Source organism: Argiope bruennichi, chromosome 7 (assembly GCF_947563725.1).
Source record: "Argiope bruennichi chromosome 7, qqArgBrue1.1, whole genome shotgun sequence".
In the NCBI taxonomy this organism is placed as follows: Eukaryota; Metazoa; Arthropoda; class Arachnida; order Araneae; family Araneidae; genus Argiope; species Argiope bruennichi.
This window is the reverse complement of record NC_079157.1, coordinates 30,014,428-30,041,365: the sequence shown is the minus strand read 5'-3', so window position 1 is coordinate 30,041,365 and position 26,938 is coordinate 30,014,428. Positions and strand designations below refer to the sequence as shown.

Below are 26,938 nucleotides of genomic sequence, written 5' to 3'. Positions count from 1 at the left end.
TCTTTCGTAGAAAATAATTCAACATAAAATTCTTATTCGTTTAGTTAACATTTATTGTTCAATGTTAAAAGAAAAACAAAATGGGTTTCTTTGGTAAAGCTTCACAGGATATCAAAGTTGTAGGCCAGCATTAGAAAAAACATCTTCAGATGAGTAAAGGTTTTTAATCTTCTAAACTGTCAGGTCAAGTTTCGACTGAGAAAGTCAATAATTAATATTCTATGGGGAGTTTACACTTGGCCAAATACATGTTTTTTTTTTTTTTTGCCTGAAAAAAAGTGATTACTTAACAGAGATTAATTCCGAAATTTTTTGCTCTATGTCCTTTCCGATGCGAGTTTTTTCTCATTTTATTTGATTTTTTTTATATAGTATTTTGTAATTTCACCTTTCATTTTATTTTACCATGTTACATTTTGTAAATATTCCCCATTTTAATACGATACGCAAAGGAAAAGAAAAATTGAGGGACGCCAAAACGGCAATTTATAGCCAAGGATGGAATCCCTGAATATATCTTATGAAATTATCCCAAACATAAATCAGTCCCTCTCTGCGCATGCGTTGCCTATTGCAAGTCTTATAACTGGCCGATTGTAAACCCGGCAAAAATCTGCATCATTAAAATAAGCTATACAAAACGCTTCACAGACACACAATTCCGGTTTATTTGTATACTTCATTAAATTCTTAATTAATTATGATGATAGAAAAATTAAAAAAAAATGGTATATATATAATTTTGTTTCAATATGTATGATTAAATTCTTTTTAAAAACATTCTTTACTCCCGAGCTATGTTGCAAATAATTGTACATATAAGATTTCTCTTTTGTATGTATCAGTAAAAGAGCCTTTGTATTCCCCTATAGGAAAGAGGGTGTACATTTTGATTTTTTTTAACTCGCGACTGTTACTCAATATTTTCGAAATACTTCATCGAGAAAAAGGTTTTTTGCATGCATCAGAAACAAGGTTTTTTTTTTCTTCCATCCGTCAATAAATGTGTGAACTCAAATGTTCAGAAAATATTTTATTGCTCATATTTTCATTTCATATAAACCCATAAACGCAATTTCATATTTCCTCGTAAGGAAAACACTTTGTTGCACATCTTACAAATATGTGTATTTAATTTTGCATGCCTCAATAAATATCTCCTTTCAATGTTTCGACCAGAAATGCTTTATTACAAACACAACGAACATGTAGTTACTCTTTAGAATGGATCGGTAAATGGGGGTGCAAATTTCCTTTTGCATTAAATGCTTTACTACACACAGTTTTCTGTATCGTATGCGTCGGAAAATATTTCCATAAAAAGCATCCACTAGAAAATGTTTTCTTGCATACATTTCAAACGTGCGGTTTCACTTTTATATGCGTCCTTAAATGTTTCTTTAAATTTCCTCGCTCCGAAAACGTCTTACTGCATATCTCACAAATATACGGTTTCTCATTCGTATGCGTCCTTAAATGTCTCCTTAAACTTTCTCTTCGAGAAAACGCTTTACTGCATATCTCACAAATATATGGTTTCTCATTCGTATGCGTCCGTAAATGGCACTTTAAATTTCTTTTTTGAGAAAAGGCTTCACTGCAAATCTCACAAACATACGGTTTCTCTTTTGTATGCGTCCGAAAATGGCTCTTTAAAATTTCTTTTTGAGAAAAAGCTTCACTGCAAACCTCACAAACATACGGTTTCTCTTTCGTATGCGTCCATAAATGGTTCTTTAAATATCCTTTTTGAGAAAAAGCTTCACTGCAAATCTCACAAACATACGGTTTCTCTTTCGTATGCGTCCTTAAATGTCTCTTTAAACATCCTCTTCGAGAAAATGCTTTATTGCATATCTCACAAATATATGGTTTCTCATTCGTACACGTCCGTAAATGGTAATTTAAATTTCCTTTTTGAGAAAAAGCTTCACTGCAAATCTCACAAACATACGGTTTCTCTTTTGTATGCGTCCGCAAATGTATAATTAAATTTCCTTTTTGAGAAAAAGCTTTACTGCAAACCTCACAAACATACGGTTTATCTTTTGTATGCGAGCGTAAATGAGCCTTTAAACTTCCTTTTTGAGAAAAAGCTTCATTGCAAATCTCACAAACATACGGTTTCTCTTTCGCATGCGTCCTTATATGCATCTTTAAATTGTTGGGCTCAGAAAACGCCTTATTGCAAATGTCACAAACATATGGTTTCTCTTTCATATGCGTCCATAAATGACTCTTTAAATTTCCTTTTTGAGAAAAAGCTTCACTGCAAATCTCGCAAACATACGATTTCTCTTTCGTATGCGTCCTTAAATGTCTCTTTAAACATCCTCTTCGAGTAAATGCTTTATTGCATATCTCACAAATATATGGTTTCTCATTCGTATGCGTCCGTAAATGGTAATTTAAATTTCCTTTTTGAGAAAAAGCTTCACCGCAAATGTCACAAACATACGGTTTCTCTTTTGTATGCGTCCGCAAATGTATAATTAAATTTCCTTTTTGAGAAAAAGCTTTAATGCAAATCTCACAAACATACGGTTTCTCTTTTGTATGCGTCCGTAAATGGCTCTTTAAACTTTCTTTTAGAGAAAAAGCTTCACTGTAAATCTCACAAACATACGGTTTCTCTTTCGTATGCGTGTGTAAATAAGACTTTAAACTTCCTTTTTGAGAAAAAGCTTTATTGCAAATCTCACAAACATAAGGTTTCTCTTTCGTATGCGTCCTTAAATTTCCTGGAAGAGAGAAACCTTTGTTGCACACATCACAAACAAATGGTTTCTCTTTAATATGTGTCAAGATTTGTGGCATCATATATTCTTGCGAAGAAATTACTTTGCTACACATTTTGCAGAATTTTTTCGAAAGCTTGCATATATTTCAAATTTGAGTGCATAGATTAGAAAATATTTTATATTTTATGATCCAGAGATTGCCTTTTCTTTCACGGGCGCTAGAAAATGCCTTATTAAAGTGTGCTTCTTAGAAAATCTTTTGCAAAAAAAATTAGATCTGCTTGATTTTTATCTTATTAAAACATAAAAGAACTATTATTGGCAAAGGTATCTATTAGATATGCTGCTTGTGCATGATATATATTTTACAAGAATCGACAGAATATATATTTTTAATTTTTCAGAGGACTACTTGCTTTTATTGCTTATGATTTATAAGGAATATTTTTGCTGTTTCCCTTGCTTCCATAACCTGAAAAAAGAAAATTTTATTAATATTTACACCCGAATTTAAAATTTCAAAAATAACAACATTTCAATACTACAAACATTAAAAAAATATATTTTAATAATGTATTACAATTTATTAAAATATGTATTATGTGTACAACACACTATGCAATCTACTTTTTAACACTCAACGTATTATGCAATTAATTTTTTATAATGTGTGCTATACAAATAACATACAATACTTTCACATCTTAATTATAAATGTTTGTTGTTGAAGAATTACATTTCGTTAAGAAATTCCTGGAAAATAGCAGATTTTTATGTAGTTAAATACACACACACACACACGCACGCGCAGAGAGAGAGATAAATAAATAAAAAAAGAAACACCTGAAAGAAATTTGGTAGCTGTAGAAGAAATTATGCACCCTTTAAGTTACTAACATTAAGTTTCATTAGAAATAAATAAACTGCAGTACTTATATCTAATTACAATAAAAGAGAACGCGTATGTGTGTCTCGCGTGCCACAAGATAAATTATTTGGTCAAGGGAAACCAAATATGGAACAAATATTGTTTGGCAGGTTAGAATGTGCACCCAAGTAATGTTTTTTTAAAATTTTAATTAATTGAAAATAAAACAAAATTTCGATATTTTTCCTGAAAACTCTCAACAATATTATTTTCTTAAATTGATTTATATAATATTTTTTAATAATAATATAAAAATTTTCTTCTACGATGCCAGTTTGATTACTGTGCAATTGCTTTCGCCTGAATATTGACATTTTTTTTTGGTGGTTTAGTTTCCTTTTTATAAGTCTAATATTTATTATTACCTTTTATTGCAAAAATCTCAAATCGTTTTCACGGTTTCATCAGCTATATAATCGTGTGATTTCATAGTTGAAATATCAAAAAGAAAGATTTTAATACTTGAGTAAAGTGCTTAAGAAATAACTAAGTGAAGTTACAGTATCACAAATATTAGAAAACAAATGGAGCCAAATTTAACAACAATATGACTACTTGGAACTTTATACACAAAGAACAGAACAGGACAATATTTCCAAAATAACACGGCTGAAATGTCTGCAATGGGCTGAGGTGGTAAGATCTCGGCTTTCGAAGCGGAGAACTTCAGGTTCGAGACCCGAGTCGACCGAAGAACTATCGTGTAAGCGGGTTTCGTGCACGTTAAATCCACCGAGGCCAAACGTCCTCCCGCTGGTGTGGAGTTTGGAGTGCGAGTGGCAGCTCAGCTGTCGTCGTCGTCATCTGACCGCGATTCACAATTACGAGGTGGGTCCCAAAATAGTCCTAGTGTTGCTTTAAAAACGGGACATTGATATAATTAAACTAATGTCTACAATAATTCGATACTTAAAAATATTGTGTTGAGAATATTATAAACATTAAGTAATGCATAAAATATTGAATTGGGACGAAACACAGTCAATATTCTGTACGAGCCAGATGGTCGCGAAAGGTGATTAGTTTGATATAATTTCTGAGGAAATGTTTATATTCGGACAAGTGTCTTTATGAAATTATAATTATCATCTGAAAGAAAATACTTATAATATTCATCAATGATATGCAAACAATTGAGACATCTTAAATTGATTGATGTTTTCTCTCAATATTTTGCGTACAATGAAATAAAAGTTCATACATAATCTATCGCTTCCTTATACTGTACTACTATCCAACTAATTAAATGTCTTTCATGCATATATGTGCCAGATCAGTACAATAAAAATGGTAAAATATTAATTAAATACTCACACCATGGTAAATGGCAATTTTTTTTTCATGCTATGTATGTAGAAGCAATTATTTCTATCATTTTTATTCATTTAATATGAAGCATAAATTTAAAAAAATATCAGCTTTAAAGAAAATCCAATAGTTTGTAATATCGTACTATATAAAATTTACTCATTACCATTTTGTAAGGAAATAAAAACTTCTATACATCATTTGAATTTACATAATTACTATATTTTGTTTAATCGTAGAACTGAAATTTATTTACGATGTTAGTGCACCTCATATTTTTGATTACTAATAAAAATAAGTTTAAAAAAATCAAAAAATTATTTAGAATAAGCACATGTGTATAATATAACGTGAATGTGAATACAAATATTTAACAGCATTTTATAAAAACCATTTTATTAAGTTCTAACCACTTTTGGCAACCAACAGGTCTGACGGGATTACGGGTCACTAAAAATCTTTAATTAAATATTTCAGACAACGAGGTCTTGAAAGCCAACATAAATATTTTTGAGCTTCAAATTTTGACAGTCAAATAACCGACACCATTTTAGAAGGCTTACACCGCTCTGTAAATTGAATTATTCATTTCTCTAATTTTCTATCATCTCCCATAAAATTTGAATTTAAAGATGAAACGGAAATGATTACACTTCAATGAACAGAAAAAAATGTCCGGAAACCAAACAAGTTTTTAAAAACATGAATATAGCAAACAGAATTGTTCAGTATTCAATTGTTTCGTGTTCTACACAATATTTTTTATAATTTTGATAATATCTCAGAGGATTATTCAACAAATTTAATCAAGTTGAATATAAAATTTACTTTACTACAATAAGAAAGCTATATGAAGAACGATTTTTTTTTCGCATCTAATTATTTTACAAAAATGAGCAACAAAAATGAACACATTTCATAAACTTTTCACCATTGCTACTTATGGCGATAAAGCTTCGCTGCAAATTCAACTGTTGAATCATAAATACTGTTTGAATTTACCACATATCTGTAAATTCCAGAAGTTTACTAAAAGCAAACTTTAAACAAATAATTACACGTTAAGGAAAATAAGCCAAGAATGGAGGGAAAATATTCCATTTTTTGGATGGAAAAAAAATCCTCCATCCAAAAATTTATTAAATTTTTTCCTCCAAAGAATGGGTGAAAAATCCAGAATAAAATATTTGTAGCAAAAATAAAAAAATATGAATTTTTTTATTTTTGCTGAATATGAAAATATATGAATTTTTTTACAAGAGTGCGAAATATATTGAAAATAAGCTTAAAATATTTTTTCATTGATGAAAAATGTATTAAAAAATTTGAACACTGAAACTAGTTACAATTACTAAGATAACGTAAAAATCATTTTTGAGCTGTTTATATATTTGCAAGTTACGAAAGGAGAATGACAAAATTTTGTTTAATAATGAGAACTGTTAGTCCCTATATTGTAATGCAATTATCTGATCTCGCATTCTCAGGAACGATTCTGATAAAATCCGACTCTGTGAAATATTTCTAGAAAACGCAATTAAAGAAAAGCGAAGTGAACTATATCAAAATTAGAAATGGTCCTCAAAAAAAAAAAAAAAAAAAAAAAAATCGTTATCTCTACTAATAATAAAAATGAAGATATGCGTATTGGCGCTCTACAGGTTACACCATTTTGAGTACAACTATCAAATTTGCCAATGTGTACATAGCAACATTTTTTTTAAAAAAATTAATGAATTAAAAATTAAACTTAATCTTCTCGTTTCCCTGCAATAACTTTCATGAATAAGGTTTTTATTTTGAGCCAACTGCGAAAATATTATTGCTCAGAAATAAATTTTACACCGTTTCAAAATTAAAAAAAAAAAACTTTTTAATGATACCAATTTAATCCATGCAACATTTTTCTCACTTTTGGTAATTTTCCAAAAGTACCTTTAATCACTTGATTTCCTTCAATTGTTAAAAGCTAAATAAGAAGAATTATTTAATAACCATGTGGTTTACAAGACGAATAAAGTTACACAACCGCAATATTTAGCAAAATATCCGCAAATGAATAAAAAATTACAAGGGACAAAAGTCATAGCTAGAATCTTACTTGATCACAACTCCTATTTCTTTCTTATCTAATTCACATATGAAAAAACATATCTTAATAACAATCCTCAACAATAGTTAATGATTGAGTTAACTGTGAAACAAACAGCGGGAATGGTCTCGACAAAACTTTCTCGCACAGTCTCTAGTCAAGATATCATCCCAGTGCATGACATTGGCGTACAATAGTTACGAAATGTAAACTTCGTGACTTCAGCATTTTTACTGAATTTATCGTGTCATCCTTGACGATAAATCCCTGGCAAGCCGTTAATAATATCCGAAAATCAAATCTGTGCTTTCGACACATTTTTCTCAACCAATTGAAAAAAAGATTCGACAAAAAAAAAAAAAAAAAAAAAAAAATCACTTCTAATAAATAAAACCATATACCAAATTTATACACTACACAAATTTAAGTCATCGGGGTTTTGAAATATCGCGTTTACATATTTCTGAAAGTGCAGACCGATAGACAATCAATTCACTGTTGAATATAGTTCAAATTTTGACAGGTTTCACAATATAGATGTCAAATGTGTATATCGAAGGTTACCGATTTAGTCCTCTTCGTTTAGTAGCTATCGTGTTAACTTATATTCGAACAGCCGGACGAACTTTCTCTGAACAAATTTTACTCAAAATTTAATAGAAACCAGAAAATTTGGTGTAAAAACGGTATACCAAAATTCAACCGCCTAGCTCAGAGTGTTTTTGAATTATCTTTGTTGCAGACTGGCAGACAGACATTTTCCAAAAATGCGTTATTCAAATTCAGGTAGTTCTAGAACGTGGAGATTCGCCAAAAGATCCAGTTCGAATTTTTTGGCGAATTATTTTATTACTTTCTCGCATGTACGTATACGAGAAAGTAGAAACGTCTAAAGATAAAGAGTCTTTAAAATAGCTCTGACCACAACTTAATATGAAGCTTATTTTGCATTTGTATCAATTTTAATAGTATCAGTTGCATAGCAAAAGAAGGACAAAAGGGTTATAGATGCCTCGAACGAAATAAAGCAAATTTAATGATTGCACATTTACGTCATTGTTTAAAGAAAATCATGATGAAAAAGCGAAAAATTATATTAAGGCCTATCCTACATTTAAACTAGCAATGTCAATGATGATAACTAAGGGTGAAATGGTCATATTTATTATTGTTGTGCATTATTTTCTCTTGCTTAACAAAGTGTAATTGATTTTAAGTAGCATTCTTAAAGATGACTATTAAAAAATATTCTATCGTTATTAGGTTTTGATGTTTGATTAAATTAATCTTAACAATATTTGTATATCTTTCATCATTTTGTAATTGTAACTATGAAAAGTAATATTTATACTGTTTTGTTATTTATACTGTTACTGTTTATCTCTTATTAATATTATACAATTTTATCCATGTTCATTCAGTGGTAATGTCTGTATTCTCTATATATCTCGTTTGCGGCAAGAATTGATACATGTATATACACAGTAGTGGCCAAAATTGTGGAAATCTTTAGGAAAAAGTGCATTTTGGAGATTTGAATGCTCATGACAGCAATACTATTTGCAGAAATACTCCAAAGCTATACACTGCTTTAAAGACAATTGAACTAAAATGTAATGCATTGAATTATGTTCAATTATCTTTATTTTTTAAAACGTTTAACGAAATAATAGAAATAGGTTTTGGCAAATTATATTATTTCTATATAAAAGATTACAGAAATACACTTTTTTTGCTTGATAAGACATAAAATCATTTTTTTCTTCTTCAATGTAGCCAGTGAGCAAGAATGAAACAACAACAACAACAACAAAGTGGCATCTAGTTATCAATACAATTCAGCAGTTGACACGACATTTTGCAGTTGAGAACAGATCGGTTTGTAGCGCTGTTAGGGACTGCTATCAAGTTGATCAAGCTTTTTTTTTTTTTTTTTGTTTGTTTGTTTGTTTGGTTTGATGTTTTATGGCTCAAGAAACAATATGAAGGTTATACTGCGCAAAAGAAACTTATTTCTAGCTCAAAGTTTTAAAAAAACCGTTTCCATTAAAATGATACCAAAATAACAATTGCTAAAACGATAATATATGACAAAAAATCACAACGAAACCATGACAATGAGTTCAAATCAAGGAATAAAATCCTACAAATTTTAAAAAGACAAATAGGTTGTCATATGGGTCTCTGATAAGGAATATTAGGAATTAAAAAATAAAAATTTTGTTTCACTCATTAACCATTTACTTGAAATTACAAAATGTTTTATATATTCAAGCTGCTTTAATTTCGAGAGTTTAAATATATATTTGAAAATTGAGTGTTTTGAAAAATTGAGTTTGTGTAAATCTAATTTTGAAGACGGCCCCTTCCATTTATAGTGAAGATATTTCTACAACGACAAGCATTTACAGTTTTATTATATAATAATTAGTTTCGGAAGAAAGAATAGCATTCAGATACTTTTTTGACAGACTGCACAAAATTTAAATATTCTTGTGAAAATGCCAATTAATACATTGATTAAATTAATATTTTACATTTAAGATAAAAAAGCACACACAAAAAAAAAGTTGCAAGTGTTTTATTTTTTCACACTGCAGTTAAAAAAAAAGGCCTTTTAATTTCAGTAAATTGCAAATTTTTCATAATAATAAATTTCTTATTTAAATTTCCTGGAAATTAAAATTTAAGTGAAGTTCCGTCAGCGAAACTTCAGAAAAAACCTGTTGCGTCTTAATGACGGATGTTGGGGTTAATAGAACTGCGCCAATATTTAAAAGTGGCGACATCTGAAGCTCCGTTAATACAAAATTATAAAGAAGTAAATTCGTAACATCTACTTAGCAAGTAAAATAAAAAGGTTAGTGAAACAAAATATTAAGAAATTAAAAAGAAAAATGCTTTCAAATCCAATCACTTAATACATTCGAACACGTTTTAATAAAATGGAAACATGAAATATGATTTGTATTTCAGTCAAAATTTCACATATTAAGAAATTTATTCTCAGATGATTAACAGAGCAACAATTTCGTCAAATCTCCTTCAAAAAAAATTTCTTAGAAAATTCACATTAATCATCTCGACCAATCCTCTTATACTTTAATATAAGTCAAATACTTAATTTTTCTTCTTCGAATGTATCAGTAGTATGTATATAAGTAGTTATTTCTTTAAAGAAGCTAGTATTTACAGGAATTACCAGTGCTATTAAAGGTAAGTAAATTTTTGTAAAATATGACCTTATGTGCAAGAAGCGGATATATCAATATTGAATTTGGCAATGTCAGACGAAATGTTCAGTATGATAAGTCATATCACTGACTCTCCAACCGCCCGAAGGCACGCGTTATACAGCAACAATGGCAGGATATGTGGTTGAGTGCTAAGGGCCATCACCGGCCACTGTACAATCCCGTAATCGATGGGAGAAGTAATCGATTACGTTCCGTAATCGATGGGAGGAGCTAGATCTCCACTTTTTCATGTACCCGCTAGGCTAGCGAGATGCACGACCATGCCGGAAGCACCTCATCCTCATTTCGAGGCCCGCCTCCGGGGGCGATGGTTTGCTATGATAATATTTTACTATTTTTCAAGCGATCTTTCATTGATTTTTTTTCTTTCCTTTTTTTTCTTTGTACGAAGTATAGAAATATTGTAATCGGGAAAAAAATTCGGATTCGAGATTTGTTTTAGATTCCCCTAAGTTTTTTTTATGCATTATGTCTGTTTATGAACGCGATAACTCACAAAAGTTTTGAGCTAGAAAGATGAAATTTAGTGTATCGATTTATGACATAAATCTTTAGATTTCTGTGAAATTTTGAATGAAATCTATTCAGAGGAAATAAGGCTGTGTGAGTGTAAGTGAAAAACACAAAATGTAAAGAGCTAAATAAATAAAATTTAGTACACATATTTAGCAATTAAAAGACAGATTTCTATCACATTTTGAACCATGTGTCAAACGGTTGGTCGTCTGTCGGTCTGTAATTTCAAATGCATGGAAACGCAATCATTTCAGTTAATGAGATTTTATATGCGATCTTGTTAATACAACGAGTAGTTCAATGCCATATTTTCGGTTTAATTTATCAGCAAAAATGCGTCAAAATTACATATACGCACAGCAAGTTCAGTAAAAATGCTAAGTTCCCACCATAGAAAGTTCTAGAAAGATCCGAATTCGCCTTTGTAACTTTGCAGCAATTTCATTTCTATTTCTAGAGTTGATTTGTATATTTTGCTGCAGCATTTGAAATCAGCTTTGCACCCATCAATAACTTTTAAAGTATTTAGCATTTGTAAAGTCGCAGCTAGAATTCTAAATTGAAATATTTTTTCATTTTGTTAAAAAGAATAAGTAATCAGCATCTAAATCTCGTTTAGGTGAAAAATACTATAAAATGTATTCATAAAGGCTTGATATATTTTTTTGTTGTTGATGTTACTAAACTGATTATTAAATACAAAACAAGATTTTAAAGCTTAACTGAATAGCAGATGAAGAAATCTTTTCTCGATTTTATGAATTAAATGATCAAAAACAATATAATAAATTCTAATGCAAAGAAAAAAAAAATTTTATTTACAGCTAAAGCTAGATATAAAGAAAATTTATTATCATGAAACAAAGTACAACAAAAATTTCTGTTGTTGTAAGACATCGTTTTTATTTCTTTCAGTGTACTCTAATTCCATGAACTCACTCAGTATTATACTTCATGTTACGTCATTATTTGTATATCGGAGGGAGAAAATATATCGGAATTCAATATATCGGAGGGGAAAAAAAATAGATATTCAGATTTCACAGTACGTCTAAGAAGTTTCAAAATTTTATGTCCACATTTTCGACTTCTCTGAGTTTCCGAAAACACATTTTTAAAAATATACGACCGTCCTTCTGTGACAAACATAACTCAAAAAAGCTTTGATCTCAAAAGATAAGATTTGGTTTACAGTCTTGACACGGTCGTTTGTAGATTTTTATCAAATTATGAGCAACATCTGTGCAGAGTTTAGAATATAACTTAACACTATAACTACAAAAGAAAGAAAGCTAGATAGATAAAATTCGGCAAATAGAATTAACGTCTATAGTGTAGACACTTATCAAATTCTGAACCAAATTCAACAAAGTGTTGATCGTCTGTCTACCTTGTCATTCAGGAATATGTAAATTTTTTAACTCAAAGCACACTGATTTAAATATACCAAATTTGGTATAAGATTTTGTGGCTGTAGGAGTAGTTTTGTGTTAAAGTTTTGTTTCAATCGATCGGGAAAAACGCTTCTAAAACACAAATCGATTTTCGGATACTATTAACTGCATGATAGGGTCAAAATAATTTACAAAATTGACACAACAGAACAAAAAAAAAAAAATGATAATTCACGTCAAATATTAATATTTCGGAGCTAATGTATATTATAATATGAATGGCCTTTTCGGTATAATATTGTCATCAGAGAGTAAGGAGAGAGTTTGGGGTAGACAACTTCCGGTACACATTTGCGATATTTTCAAAATAATTTAATACAATGTTTTCGTTTAAATTAAAAGACAATGCATTCAAACTAATTAAAATTAAAATCAAGTATCGTTTAAATTTCGGAATGCTATTCGATCTATTTTTCAAATTAAATCATAAACAAAATTTTGCTATTTCAGCATGCAAAAATTTCCTGTTTGAAACTATGTGTGTAGAAATAAAATAAAGTAAATAAAAATATTTAGTTACGGAAGTTAGAGAAGGAAAAGGGGGTATCCAAGATGCATTGCTTAAAAGCTCCTATAAAGCTTAATCTGATCTTAGCTATATGATTGCTCGATAGTACTTCAGGAAAAAACATTTCCAAATATACAGTAATTTTGTTTTTAGATTACTCAGCAGGAGTTGAACTAAATTATTTTTCATTTCTTTTTCTTTTTAAAATTGTCCATTAAATAATTTTATGTAGTTCACAAAAATATCTAATGCAATATGTAATAATTTTGAGATGTTCTTGTGTTTCTTTTTTTCTGTTGTTGTTGTTGCAAAACTATTTTTACTGCGCATTTAAAATTATTATCATTTGAATTTAAAATTAGTAAATTTTTAAGAATTTATGCAATTAGAATTTCAGCATAAACAAAATCTGTCTCTGTTCGTTAAAAAAATTTTTTTTTAAATCTCAAACTAAAAACATGTAAAAAATGTAATTGAAATTTATTAACATTTACTAATTATAATTAATAAACAACTTGAAATAAAAAAAAATATTCTAAATTTTTATCACATAACAACACATTCAGGTAAAATTTATGTAAATTTTATGACAGGCAATTTATTTTGGAATATATTTCACATATAAATTAATAAAAAGAAAAAAAGGTTTATGTGAATTCGTATATTATATTAACAGTATGACGTAATCTGAATTCAAAAGGAGGGTTAATTCTGCTTTTCAGCACCAGCCTCATGATTGCCTCATTTTTCAAGGTGCAAATATTTCGACGAGCATTTTCTATTTTGCATGAAAATACCCTCTATTTATTTAGGCCGATTATTTTTCTTTCCATTGATTAAAACTAGAACTTGCACTTGATGGCTCTCGGTAATTTCCGTAATGTGCCAGCAGCTTATATTTCTTTCCAGATAAGAATTTTTTAACATAAAAATCATAACCGTATTTGTTTTTTCAGCCTTATTTCCATCAATACATACTTTATTCATTGAGAAATATACAAAGTTATACACTTGCACAGCTAGATCGTTTTTGTGTCTTCTTCAAGGAAATGCTATACAATATAAATCTCAGGATCTTCATTTCTCTTATTTTTTTGTACATCAGTAACTGTTACTCAAATTTCTCTGTTAAAAAAAACTTTACTAAAGTCATTGACAAGCGGGGTTTTTCGTGTGAATAAATAAAAGTCAGTCAGACTTTTGCAAATTTTAACCCCTTCAGAAGTAGGACGTAGAGAACGAAGCGCTCTCACAGGTCCGGAACGCTCTGAAGTAGAGCGTCACCACGGGCCAACGCAGTTTTCGCAGTTAGGCCTAATTTTACAAAAAAAATTCACATAAAATCATCATTTTCATATGACTTCAATTTTACAAGTAACATATGTAATATACTACTACTTATTATTTATTAATATAAAGACTACAACATAAAATGAATGAAACAGCCAAACACTCAGATTTTAACTATACCAACGGAAACAAAAATTATACGCATGAAAACAAAGTTACAAATGAAAGTTGTATAAAATTTCCGTCATTTAGTTTTGTTTAAAAATTTAATAAAACCTCCAAAATAAATATCTCGCTGTGAGCCGTGAAGGAAGAATTGAGTGATTACCAATATGAGATCATGGTCCTCAACGAGGTTAAGAAAATTTATTCACAATCTACTTCATGACGACAAAAAAAAAAAAAAAAAAAAAAAAACTATTAAACATCTCATGAACTACAACTGTGCTGTATTTTACTGCTTCAATAAAGAGTTATTTAATTTTGCAACTTAAAAAAAATATTTACGAATTAAAAAAAAACATATTCAAATTTTCTCTCATTTGGGTCATTAAAATTCTCTTAAAAATGTTCTTATACCACACAGTACTCTATTGCTGATAATCACATACATACGGTTTATCTTTCAAATGGGTCTGTAAATGGTTTATCAAACTCCCCATTTGATAAAAACTCTTAGTGCACACATCACAAGGATATGATTTCTTTTTTAAATGTGTTACTAAATGCTTTTTTAAACTGGGAGCAGAGAAAATGTACTTTTGACTGATTTAATAAAATAAATATTTAGTATAAACTGTTTTCCAGAATTATTGTATAAAAATAGTAAATATTAGGTAAATTACGTATTAAAAAAGAGGGATGGAAACATATATATCATTCATCAAATATGCTTGAATCAAATTTGCCAATTCTAGAAGAAATGCTACATCCCGTAAAATACAGTGAGGTCCATTAGAGGTATACGGATTTAATGTGGTAGAATTAAACCCCTTCAACAAATAAATAGTAGAGAAAAACTCTTCACATTAAATGGATATATCCTATATAATTAAATGTAGCACTGGCACAAGAAACAAACTGAAATTTTTTCAAAAATATGAATTATTTCAAGTTGACTTAGGAGAGGTTCAATAAAGATGACGGACCTTTTTTTGTATTTTAAAGATTTTATTGTTTCTCCGCTTTCGGGAGTTTGGTTGTGCTTTGCCTTTCGGCGTGCTGCTACGTCGATGATGTTACAAAGACTGATGGTTTTTTACATATACCGCTAGAGGGCGTTACAAGTGAGAAGCGGGGCAACATGCTTACGTAACATACTCCCGCCTTGAAATTGCACAATTTGAACATTCAGACACTATATGAATTTCACACATTACATTAAATTCGACAGAATTATTATAAAAAATGAATAAATGTAAAAACAAATAAAAAATACTGAAATAATTCTTATATATACACATTTATACAAATGAGTTAAAGTCTCTATATATTATTTACAATCATATACACATATAAATCCAATTAATTTTTTGGAAGTAAACATATTTGACTAATGCCTCTTTTAATAACACCATTCAAAACTCTTATTACAACAACTCTGACTAAACCATCTGAACCTTTTATTAATTCTTGAATTCTACCCAGTCTCCATTTATATGGAGGTAAATCTGGATCTTTGATTACAACCATATCATTAAGATTTACATTATTCATAGCAAACTGCCATTTGTTTCTAAGATGTAAATTATTCAAATAATCACGTTTCCAATTTTTCCAAACTTGTTGTACTAATTTAGTTAATTTTTGCCTTTGTCCTTCCACGGATTCTATTTAACTCTTTGGCTTTTTGAATTTTATTTTTCTCCATATTTTCGCTAATTCGTCTCCGGATCGCTAGGACCAGAATGGAGAGGTTCAATAATGATGACGGACCTTTTTTTTTGTATTTTAAAGATTTTATTGTTTCTCCGCTTTCGGGAGTTTCTTTGAGCTTTGCCTTTCAGCGTGCTGCTACGTCGATGATGTTACAAAGACTGATGGTTTTTTACATATACCGCTAGAGGGCGTTACAAGTGAGAAGAGGGGCAACATGCTTACGTAACAGACTTATCTTTCTCTCTAAACTGTGATATTATCGGATTAACTCTGCTAAAAATTAAAGACATGCAAAAACATTCTACAAAATCTTCTTATTTATGGCTTAAATAAATATAATAAGAAAGAAAACATACTTCATCTATATATACTGAAGGCATATTTATGATTAACTTACACAGTAAAACTATGGATGGAAGCTCCAAAAGAACAATGGCAATGCTTTGATAACCACTTAAAACAATGAAAATTATTGCTGTAAAATGTGCTTGATAATATTATTAAACAGTGTTTAACTTTATAAAAAATATGTATAGCACAAAACTGGCAACATTAAAAAATATAAATTTTTGAATTTTAAGATGGTGGAAAATTATTTTTGTGTTGAAGTAATACTGGATACTGAAGTGGAAGAATAATCGATTGATTTTTAATTAGCGTAGCTTTTAGTAAAAGAAATCAAGCTCTTAACAATAACCTTTACTAGTAATATGGAAAAAGCTGTGAGAGGTGAGGAATTCTATGAGCTCGAAATTGTATTGTTTACAGGAATCATTCCCATGAGTTTTGAAAGATGGAATTAATGCTGCAATTCGGGAAATAACTCATATGTATGCTAAAAGATAATCATTTTCTGCAAAACAACAGTTGAACTTTTGAAAGTAACTAAATTACACAACTTAGCATATTATTTGTAATTAAAGTTTAGAAAACCGGTTTTAGTGAGTAATTATTCATGAAATAAGCATGCGTCTAATTTAGAAGCTGTAAATTCACACACACACACACACAAACACACACAAAAAAAAAAAAAAAAAAAAAATCTCAAGAAAAAACATTTAAGATTTGAAACTGAAAAAAGCATTTAAAAAAACTAAAATCAAAACAGTTAAATATGTTTATACTCTTTTATTTAAGTTCACTTGTTTCACAATTGCAAACATGGAATTTCCAGTTTGACAGACGATTATTTTTAATTATGAATTTTTTTAGTTGATTTTTTACTTGCTTTGAGTTGGGGATTGTTTTCAAATTATGTACAATTAGTTCTCTTTGAAGTCAATACTAATCAATACATTCTTTAATTATTAATTAATTTGATATTTTATTTTAATTTTATATATGAGTTTCAAAAGGATAGAGAATATATGAAAAATCAGTTTCCAAATGGCACACTTGAAATAATAAATAAAATATCAGAAAAATTTAAAATAAAAACAAAATTATTTAGAAGATTTACAAAAGAGTGGTTTTTATAACTTACTTAATTTACTAGAACTACCCACATAGCATTACTGGAGTCTTAATTCTCAGTGTGTCGTTTATCAGAAATTTAAAACCTATAAAGGGCAAAATTTCACATTCAGAATGAGTTCCGTTATTTATCTAAAATCTTAGTATTTTATGTGAACTGCATTGTAATTTGTTATATTGGAAGACCATGTAACATGCCAAGTCAATTAAAGTCTAGAGAAAACAGAGATAAGAAAAACAGCTTCTAAACTAGATGGTAATTTTTAAAATTCTGCTACAAACAAACACAAAATACTTTTTTTGCCTAACAAAATGTTAATGACATATTAAAAACCTATTAATTAAAGAAAATTTCTTTGTCAAGGTAAATGATAATTTCCATCATTTTCAAAAAATATTTTAAAAATTCTAGCTAAATGCTATATTTAATAATCACTTGCTTCCCCTTCCAAAGAATTTGTTAAGCATTGCAATTAATCCTTAACTTTCATTTCTGTTCAAAAATAAAAAAATAAAACTCACTTCTATCATAATTATCCTCTAAACATTAAAATTCACTTTTAAATCTCAAAAAAAAAAAAAAAAAAAAGGCTCAAAACATTTTCTTACAACAAGGACTCTAAATAAACAAGAAAGTATCTTTCTATTTCACTAAACAATTGAAATATGACTTGTGTTTTTCTTTAAAAATTTGTAGAATTATTATGCAAATTTTCCCCCCTTCCCCAAGAAAGAATCATTATACACATCACAAATGGGATGCCTGAATTGAGGAGACAGGGGAATGAATGGGCAATTAGAGCATAGAAATAATTTAAAATAAGGATGTGAGCTGCCAGAGGTGTATTGACTGTCATTGGTGCAAAAGAAAATGGTTTTTTTTTTTTTTACTCCTTATTATCTGGAAGTAAGTATCAGAGTAGCTGAAGGAAGTAAATAAATGATATACAGTGCAGAATATCTCTTTGCCCTTTCATCATATTTTAAAAAGTGAAACAAATGCACAAATGTTTTGTCTCAAAGGTTCCCCGACATCTCAAACTCTATATATAGTACATATGCATCTCAATAATGCAGGAAAAAAAAATATTAAAGTATATAAATTAGTTTTAAGGTGAGACTTGGAACTTCCCCATTTAATTATTTATGTTGCCTAATTTACTATGAAATAGCAGAGTTTCTTATTTGCAGATAGAATAAGAACAGATTTCTTATTAACAGACAGAATGTATAAATAACAATTTTTCTTGGTTAATATTTTAGAAAGTAAAGATATATGAGGAATGTTCTCAATAATAATTACTAAAGTCTTCCTTGAACTATTTGAAAAATATTCCTTTAATTCTTTTAATCAGATCAGTTATATAGACAAATAACAATCTAAGTATTTCCTATTCTTTTCATTTTGAAATAATATTTTTAATTTTTGAAATCTTTTAAAATTAAAATAACCAAAAACAGCAAGAGCTGAATTTTTAATAATTTAGCATGTATAATTTCTTAAAAATCTTGACTTCATCTTATATAAAAATTTAAACTTTTAGGAGCTAAGAAAAAAGAAAATAATGCAATGTACGTTAAGAGGATTAAGCAGAAAAGCATTACAATCAAACCTTTGAAATAAATATACAGTGCTGGAAAATTAACAAAAGAAATCATTATCTACATATTATAAAAACCAAGTGAGATGAAAAATTTCTCCATACTTCCACATATATTTACAATTCACATAAAATTTTCCCAATGAATAAACTTTAGCAAATATTTAGAATTAAAACAAACTTATAAGCATTTAAACATAAATAATAAATTTTAACATCTAAGACACGCTCAACTGGTCTATAAAGTTGAAGTAAAGAAATGAATAGTAATGCAAACACTACATAATATATTTGTTTCAACTTGAAAGGAGATAGTGGAAACTCCCTCAAGTTTTCAAAAGAAAGCAATACAATTTCTACTCTTTCAAAAGCTGTTTTATCTTCTTTGAAAGAATAAAAACTGCATGTACTTTCAATTTTATAACTTCCAGAATAGAGTGAAACAAAAGTAACAGTAAAAAGATATATTGATAAAGCTCCCATTTGCCTGTCAACATTAAATTTCCTCAAATAACATCTACTATCATATTATATCTAGAATGTTATCAAATTTGGATATCGCAGAAATATCAGAATTTTTTTCATAATAAAATCTCAAAAGAATTCAACCAAATTATTCCAAATTTTTAACAAGTATTAATGGCAGAAAAAATAAGTATTTTCAATATCCTATTTGCAGGTCAGTCTCTATCAACTTGCAGTCATCTTCACTTAAGAAGTGAAATATATATGATTTCTGAAATAATTAAACTTCTATTCCTTGTTTTTACAAGCTTAGAATTAGATACCATTTCACTTAGAGTAATAGAATTAACTGTTTATATTTTTTAACAACATGAAATGAGATACTATATTGCAAAAAGTTTTACAGCAAAAATGTGACTTTCATAACTTAATAATATTTTGAAATTGATAGTACTTTTACTTAAGCAGTACTTTTCATAAACACATGCAACATTTCGCACTTTGAATAACTATTTCTTAAACCCTTTTATTCCTAACCTAATTGAAACTCAATTTTCTTCAGCACACTGGAATGCACAAGTTTCTCTTTCAAATGTAAGAAAAATTATCTTAATCTTCAAACACAGCAATAATGAGAATTCTCAAAAAACTTTTCTGTCACCAAAACCATCTGGGCAAGCATCTTTAATGAACAAATCTTGTGCCATAGGTATTAACTCTATCACATTTGGCTTCTGAGAGTTTTAATATACCAAGTAAAAGAAATTTGCATTATCTTAAAAATAAATTTTATAGAAATATGCACAGTAGGAAATGAGGTTTTACTAATATAACCAATGAAATAATGATAAGATGATAATGGATAAACAACTATGGATATGATGATGGATAAATAACTTTTATCTAAAATGAACAATTAGGTTCTTTATCATAATTCTAGCAATTTTTATTGCAGCTCTCACATTTTATTTAGTATATCTTGAAAAGAAACAAGACACTATAGGGGCTTCTGAGGAAACTACACATTTTTTTAGTGGCCTGGAACACTAACTCCTTCTGCTATTACTATTCGAGAATAAGCAATGAATTACTTTCTGCTGTGGCCAGTCAGTTTCTTATTGCAGACCAGTAAAAACTTTTGCATGTTTTGGATTCCTAAATAATTTTTGCATTTAAAATTCATGCAAATATTTCTAGTTTACCAATGGATTACATAAAACAAAATATATAATATCTCTGACATTCATGCAAATACTTAATACACTTAATTTCCTTTATTAACAGTATTTTCTGAGTTGTAACTTTTTGATTGCAGCTACAAATTAAGCCTAAGATTGTAGTAGCATTAGACAACTCATTGTTGGTAGTAAACAGGTATGTTTTGATAAAACATTTCAGATTTTGCATCACCATTTTAAGAATAAATTGTTTACCATAATTTTCTTTTGTTTTTTCTTGAAAAATATCTTCGCTTTTTGTTCAATTTTTTTTAATGCTAAATTTTATATCAGTGACATTTGAAAATAATAAACCAATTTTTATAATTAGAGCATAAAATCACAAATATTTCATTGCTTATAAAAGAACAGTTTTATAAAAATAAATTTTATTGATTTCGTTAAACAAGATTGATACTTAATATTAGGATGAATTATTCTATTACTAAATGAACTGAACAGAATTGTTTCAATCGGGATATATATATATTTAAAATTCTCATTTGTATTTAATACAAAAAATATTCACAATTTATGTAGTTCAAATTCTTAAGTATTATACTATTAATGATTAAATGTTATAATTATGATTTAGAACAGTTATTAAACATTAAACACATTTTATATCATCTCCATTCAAATTTATTAAGTGATTCAAAATTTTGATAATATAATAAAATTAGAATAGCATTATTTTATAGTAAACTATTTTCATTTTTTTAGGAGTGAAGAAGTGGAGTGGAATTTATTCAATGGATTTATTAAGAGAAAAACAGGTGTTCCATGTCGAAATAAATATATAACCTGCAGAAAAACAATTCAGAAATACTGTTAATGTACATATAACAGTTAAAAGAACTCAATGATTAAATTTTCTCTAAATAGAACCAGGGTAATCTTGAAATTATTTTGTAGAATCAACTTTTTGAGTAAACATAATGCTTCAAATTTATTTTGAAAAAATGCATTTACTAATCATTTTATGTTTTTACATGTTGAAATCTATGTAGCATGGTTAAAAACATAAAATAAATATAAAATATAAAATAAGTAATATAATTATAAATTGATAATAGCATACAACATAATTTTAAAACAACAGCATTAGAAAAAATTTCAATACCATGGTGTGGGAAAAGCAACCATCAATTATTCTTCTTTTCTCCACTGTTTCACTCTCATATGATATATTGTAATTGAGAATAATTTTTTCTAACCATAAATCTTAAAAGGTAATTTGCATTAGTTTCATTTACTGCATCATTTGAATTGATTGAACATTGATTATATATATAAATATAATCTTACATTCTCAAAAAAAAAAAAAAATGCAAACAATACTTCAGTAGTTTTTTATTTACGGTAGAAGCAAGCATTAAACTTTCAATAGAGCTACGCTGGAGAACAAACCTCCATTTCCTTACAATAACTATCTTATTTTAGCCATATAAAAAGACATTTTATTCCTTAAAAAATAAACTCTTTCAAAATAAAATGAGTTATGAATCAATTAAAACTTACTTACAGTTATTTCAAAGTTAAGAAACAGAAGTTCAATTTAAACACAACCTTCTATCAACAGTAACAAATACAGATTGTTTTTCTAGATGCGGATAGCGAGAGAACAGTGGATCAAGCGATGTTAACGGACTTCTATTTTCTGAGCTGGAATCCGTTTTTCTGCGCATGCTCAGATTTGACTGGAGAAAACGAGTAATATTCATCCTGTTGTTTAGTAAGAAATCGAAAATATAAATAAGTATTCTAGTTAGGGTTATCATCATAGAGAACTTTTTTTTCTCATTGGGAATCTAAGGTAGAAGATTTTAAGGAATTCGCCACATGATTTTACAAATGTTTCTTATTTTTTTAATAGAAAAAAAAAACTGAACAATTAAGGCACACTAAATTCCTTTTTGTTTGTGATTATTTATTATCTTCTTTGATGCTGATATAACTTTGAGTTACTTTTCAATTTTCTTCCAAAAATATCATAGTATTCTGTGATATTTGGAATCTGTTCATGCTAACGTTCCTCCCTATGAAATTCACCAGATGATTTCGCAATAATTTGAATTTAAAAATATTTTTTGAATGATTAGAGGGTGTTTGAAGAGAAATCTGAGCATACTATAAGCGTAATGCAAATAGCAATCACGTTTCTCGAAATAAACAATGCCATTGTTCATACATTCTTTTATATCAAGGCAGAGTGATCACAAAGATGTATCGATTAGAGTGGCCAGGTATATATTACCCCTAAAATAAGTCCAATAAAATTATTTGTTGGTGAATACTGTTCGTCAATAGATTCTGAGACGACTACATTGTCGTGGCTAGTTCGTGAGTGCTTTCAATAAATAGGCAAATTGAAAAATTAACAAAAAATTTATTGCAGATTCGTTCGAGTTACTCTGCTCAGTAACTCCTTCTCCTCCAAGAGCAAACATTCGAATGACATCACTCTTTTAATTACACTCGCGCTAGCTGTCTAGTGCCATCTATGAACGTTTATTTCCTAACGCTTCAAAATCCAATCACTACACACATTTAGGGATGACGAATATTTTAAGAGCGGTTATTACGTAACCAATATCAAAAAGTCACAAATACAAGTGATCAATACTTTTCAAAGAGAGGTGTGATTCAAATCCTTGATACGATCTTACTGATGATATTTCGATTACAGGTTTTGGATCACGATAGAAAGTAACAATCGATACGATATCACTGAAATTTGCCGGAGCGGTGACTTCACTGGAAAGTAACAATCGATACGATCTTTCCAATGGAAGCTCTCGAAAGAAATCTGTGATTGGATTGAAAAGTGAACGGACCGGTTATTGGAATTATCGTATCGTATCATTGAATTGCATATCACTGAAATTTATCGGAGCGGTGATTTTACCGGAAAGTGCGAGGCTTCACTGGAAAGTACAGATGCCTAATCCAAGATTTTTTGAATAACAAATAATATTGTCATTAAGGAGCATGTACTTTTGCTTTCTTAAGTCATCATTAATCAGTTTAACATCATACAAACTTCCATATTCTTTTTTGTTATGAGGAGCGACTGTAGTGTTTTTGTATTTATGCTGTAACAAGGTTTATTTTTCTTCCCCTAATCTTTCTAAAATACTTCCACTATTTGCATTGCTGCGAGCCAGAAATCTGGAAAGCGGCATTTTTCAGACTATTTTGCAATTTTCTGTAATATATATATAATCTCTTTTTCTAGTTTTTAATAATTTCCGTAGTTTTCACCAAATTTTCATAGCAACTACAAAAATTCCGTAGCTGTTGGAGTGTATATACTTGTAACTTAATGCATTTTTAAAAACGGGTGTATGAATTTGTACAATTTAACATAGTTAATTTAGTGGGTAGCAAGTCCTTTAAATTAAATCCATAAAAAAATTATTACCAGATTTGGGATTAAGAATTCACACCATTGAAGTTAATGTTTAATTAATTTTTATATTTCAGAAAAAAAAATTGTGTAAGGTCTGAAAAAAAAATATAATAAGCAGAATCCATAAAAAAAAATGATTTGGAATGCAAGAATAAAATTTTAAATATTTAACATTCGCAAAAGTATATATTTTATAAAAAACAAAAAAATAACAAAAAGTATATATTTTATTTACCTGATATAACTATAAATTAATAATGTCTTTTTTTTTCATTCTTTTTACAGATTGCCAATCACTAATAAAGACAAAAATTGATTTTACAAAAATGTCATGGAAATTATTGGTATGTAAAAGAGAATAAGGTTATATTTTAAATATTATTTATAATTTCAATTTATGTTGATGACGAAAGGAGTGAAGTACAAAAGAAAAAAATAAAGACCCTGATTTAGAATGTAAATATAAATTTTAAACGTTTCACATTTGAATATGAAAATAGCAAAAAATTATATTTTCTTTATGTGTTCTAACTGTAGGTTAGTAAATGTTTTTTATTATTTACAGATTGCCTACTGCCTGCAAAGGCAAAAATTGTAATCTATAAAAATGTCAAGAATATTATTGACAAGTAAAAGAGGGTAAAATCATTTTAAATATTATTAATAATTTCAATTTATGATATTTAATAATTTTAAGCAAAAAACTAATTTATATTTTTCATTGTCAAAAGACTTTTTGTAATTATTATACCATAAAATCAATCTTCACATAAAATCAATGAATCATTACAGTTATGCTAATCTAAAGATGACTTGACGAATGTATTTGCAAAAAAATATTATATGAAACAAATTATAAAAACTCCAATTAGTAAAATTGAGGTATACTATATAGATATAATCTTATTTCTTCTCCTTTTGGTTGTCTATAAATGAAGCTTTAATTCTAAAATTATGTAATGCAGAATTTCTTTCTTTATGTAATGAGCACAAGAATGCATGAAATTTACATATGTAGTAAATTACATATATTATAAGTAATTTCAATAATATAAATAATTAACTTCAATAATAAGTAATAAATTTATACATTAAATGCATTTGAACAAATAAATTTTGGTTACAAATAGTTGCTATGTATTTCAGATATTTTTAATCCTTATAGACATTGTTTGAATCTTTTGGGTGTAAACATTCGCCTCATTACTATTTAAATTGTAAATAGGGGTATAAAAAAATAAGTAGGTGTCACATATATTCTTAAAATATCATAAAACTTCCTTTGCAAATATGTGTTGAGCTTTGAAGATTGTCATTAGCTCATATTAATATTTAAATTGTAATCTGAAATAAAAAGTTTTATCATCTAAAATTCAATACGCTATCCTTTAATCAAGTCAATACTACTCATTCTATATTTTGTATAAAAACTTGTTAATTCAATATTGTTGTTGTTTCTGATGGCACTTGTCATAGACAAGCCCGTTGACCAAGTTCTTGAATTTAAGCCGAAATTTTTTGCGTTTCTTGTTTTTCAGTAGCGCCGTCTAGGGGCAAAGAGTACGACTTAGCTACTCAAGCGTCAAAACACTTTTTACAAGGCGGACTTCATTCCTTCAACCACAGATCGTAATTTAGACCTGAACCAGAGAACGATCACCTCCGATCCAGTACCCCTATGGTATTACTCTCGACATGGAGGACTTTGTGACCACGACAGATTTATACGTGCGCCAGCCAATACCACACACGGCGAGTCTTTGGGGGTTCGAACTCACAAAAAAAGGGATGCGAAACCAACCAGGCTATCCCGGCCTTATTCAATATTATTATTCTAATAGATTTTATTTTTTCGGCATATTGAGAATCTTATCGTAAATAAAAGATATGGTTTCCTGCAAGATGTTACGAATGAGTAACAAAAATATTTCTCGAATAGTATTCAAATTCTCACACACACCCCTGGATTTTTTTTTCTGCTTAAAATGTATACTTGTTATTTCACATTTCATTATTGATATTAATTTATTTAAAATTTTATGTAATAACTTTATATATTGTAACTGATTATGTTATTTAACTTTACATTTCATTTAATTCAAACATATATAATTGACAAATCATTATTTTTATGTATTCATAAAAATGTTATATTAAAAATTTAAGTTCCAAGAAAAAAGAATATATACAATGAGGAAATTAAATAGAAATACTAGATATATATATTACTTAACTTTTAAAATTTAAATAACAATACAATAAAATAATATATTTTTCTTCAAAAGTAGGATTAACTAAATAAAGATTCCTACACTTTAAGCAAATCCTTTTGTAGCATTTACAATTTATTTAGTTAATTTTCTCACAACAAGAGATTTGTAAAAATATTTTATATAAAATATGTGTTATGTAAACTAAAATGTTAAGATTTTTGTTAAGGAAAACAAATTTTTCATCTAAAGGCATTCAAAAATAAATGTTAATTCTAAAAATAATTACTTTGATTATAAAATTTATCTTTCTATTTTAATTTTGTATCTAAATTAATTATTTTTAAGAATTTTGAAAAGTTGTCGAAACTGTTACTCTATATTCAAAATCTAAAAACATTCTAAAAGAAATTTTATAGTGAACCGAAAGCCAGTAAAATTTGCAACAGAATAATGTAGACATGATTCGGTGACATTTAATCAGACATCCATTAAAAAATTATTGCATTTTATCATTACACAATAAGTCATTTAATAGTGAAGATTGTGGTCTGGGTGAAATGATTTGAAGACGCATGTTGTCTTTTA

The 26,938-nt window shown here is 28.3% G+C and overlaps 1 protein-coding gene across 3 annotated transcripts; it reads right to left on the bottom strand.

Moving 5' to 3' along the window:
• LOC129974858 (zinc finger protein 84-like) lies at positions 1–22,352 on the bottom strand. Of its 3 annotated transcripts, XM_056087622.1 has the most exons (3): positions 22,250–22,352; positions 17,456–17,531; positions 1–3,213 (listed from the first exon to the last, which is right to left on the bottom strand). In XM_056087622.1, exon 3 carries the CDS (start codon positions 2,851–2,853, stop codon positions 1,357–1,359), a length of 1,497 nt encoding a protein of 498 aa, XP_055943597.1. In that variant the 5' UTR covers positions 2,854–3,213; positions 17,456–17,531; positions 22,250–22,352; the 3' UTR covers positions 1–1,356. The 3 variants fall into 3 exon arrangements, with proteins under 3 accessions (XP_055943597.1, XP_055943599.1, XP_055943598.1); XM_056087624.1 differs by lacking the exon at positions 17,456–17,531 and having other exon boundaries at positions 22,254–22,323; XM_056087623.1 differs by lacking the exon at positions 17,456–17,531 and having other exon boundaries at positions 22,250–22,276.
• Between the last annotated feature and the right edge of the window lie 4,586 nt (positions 22,353–26,938).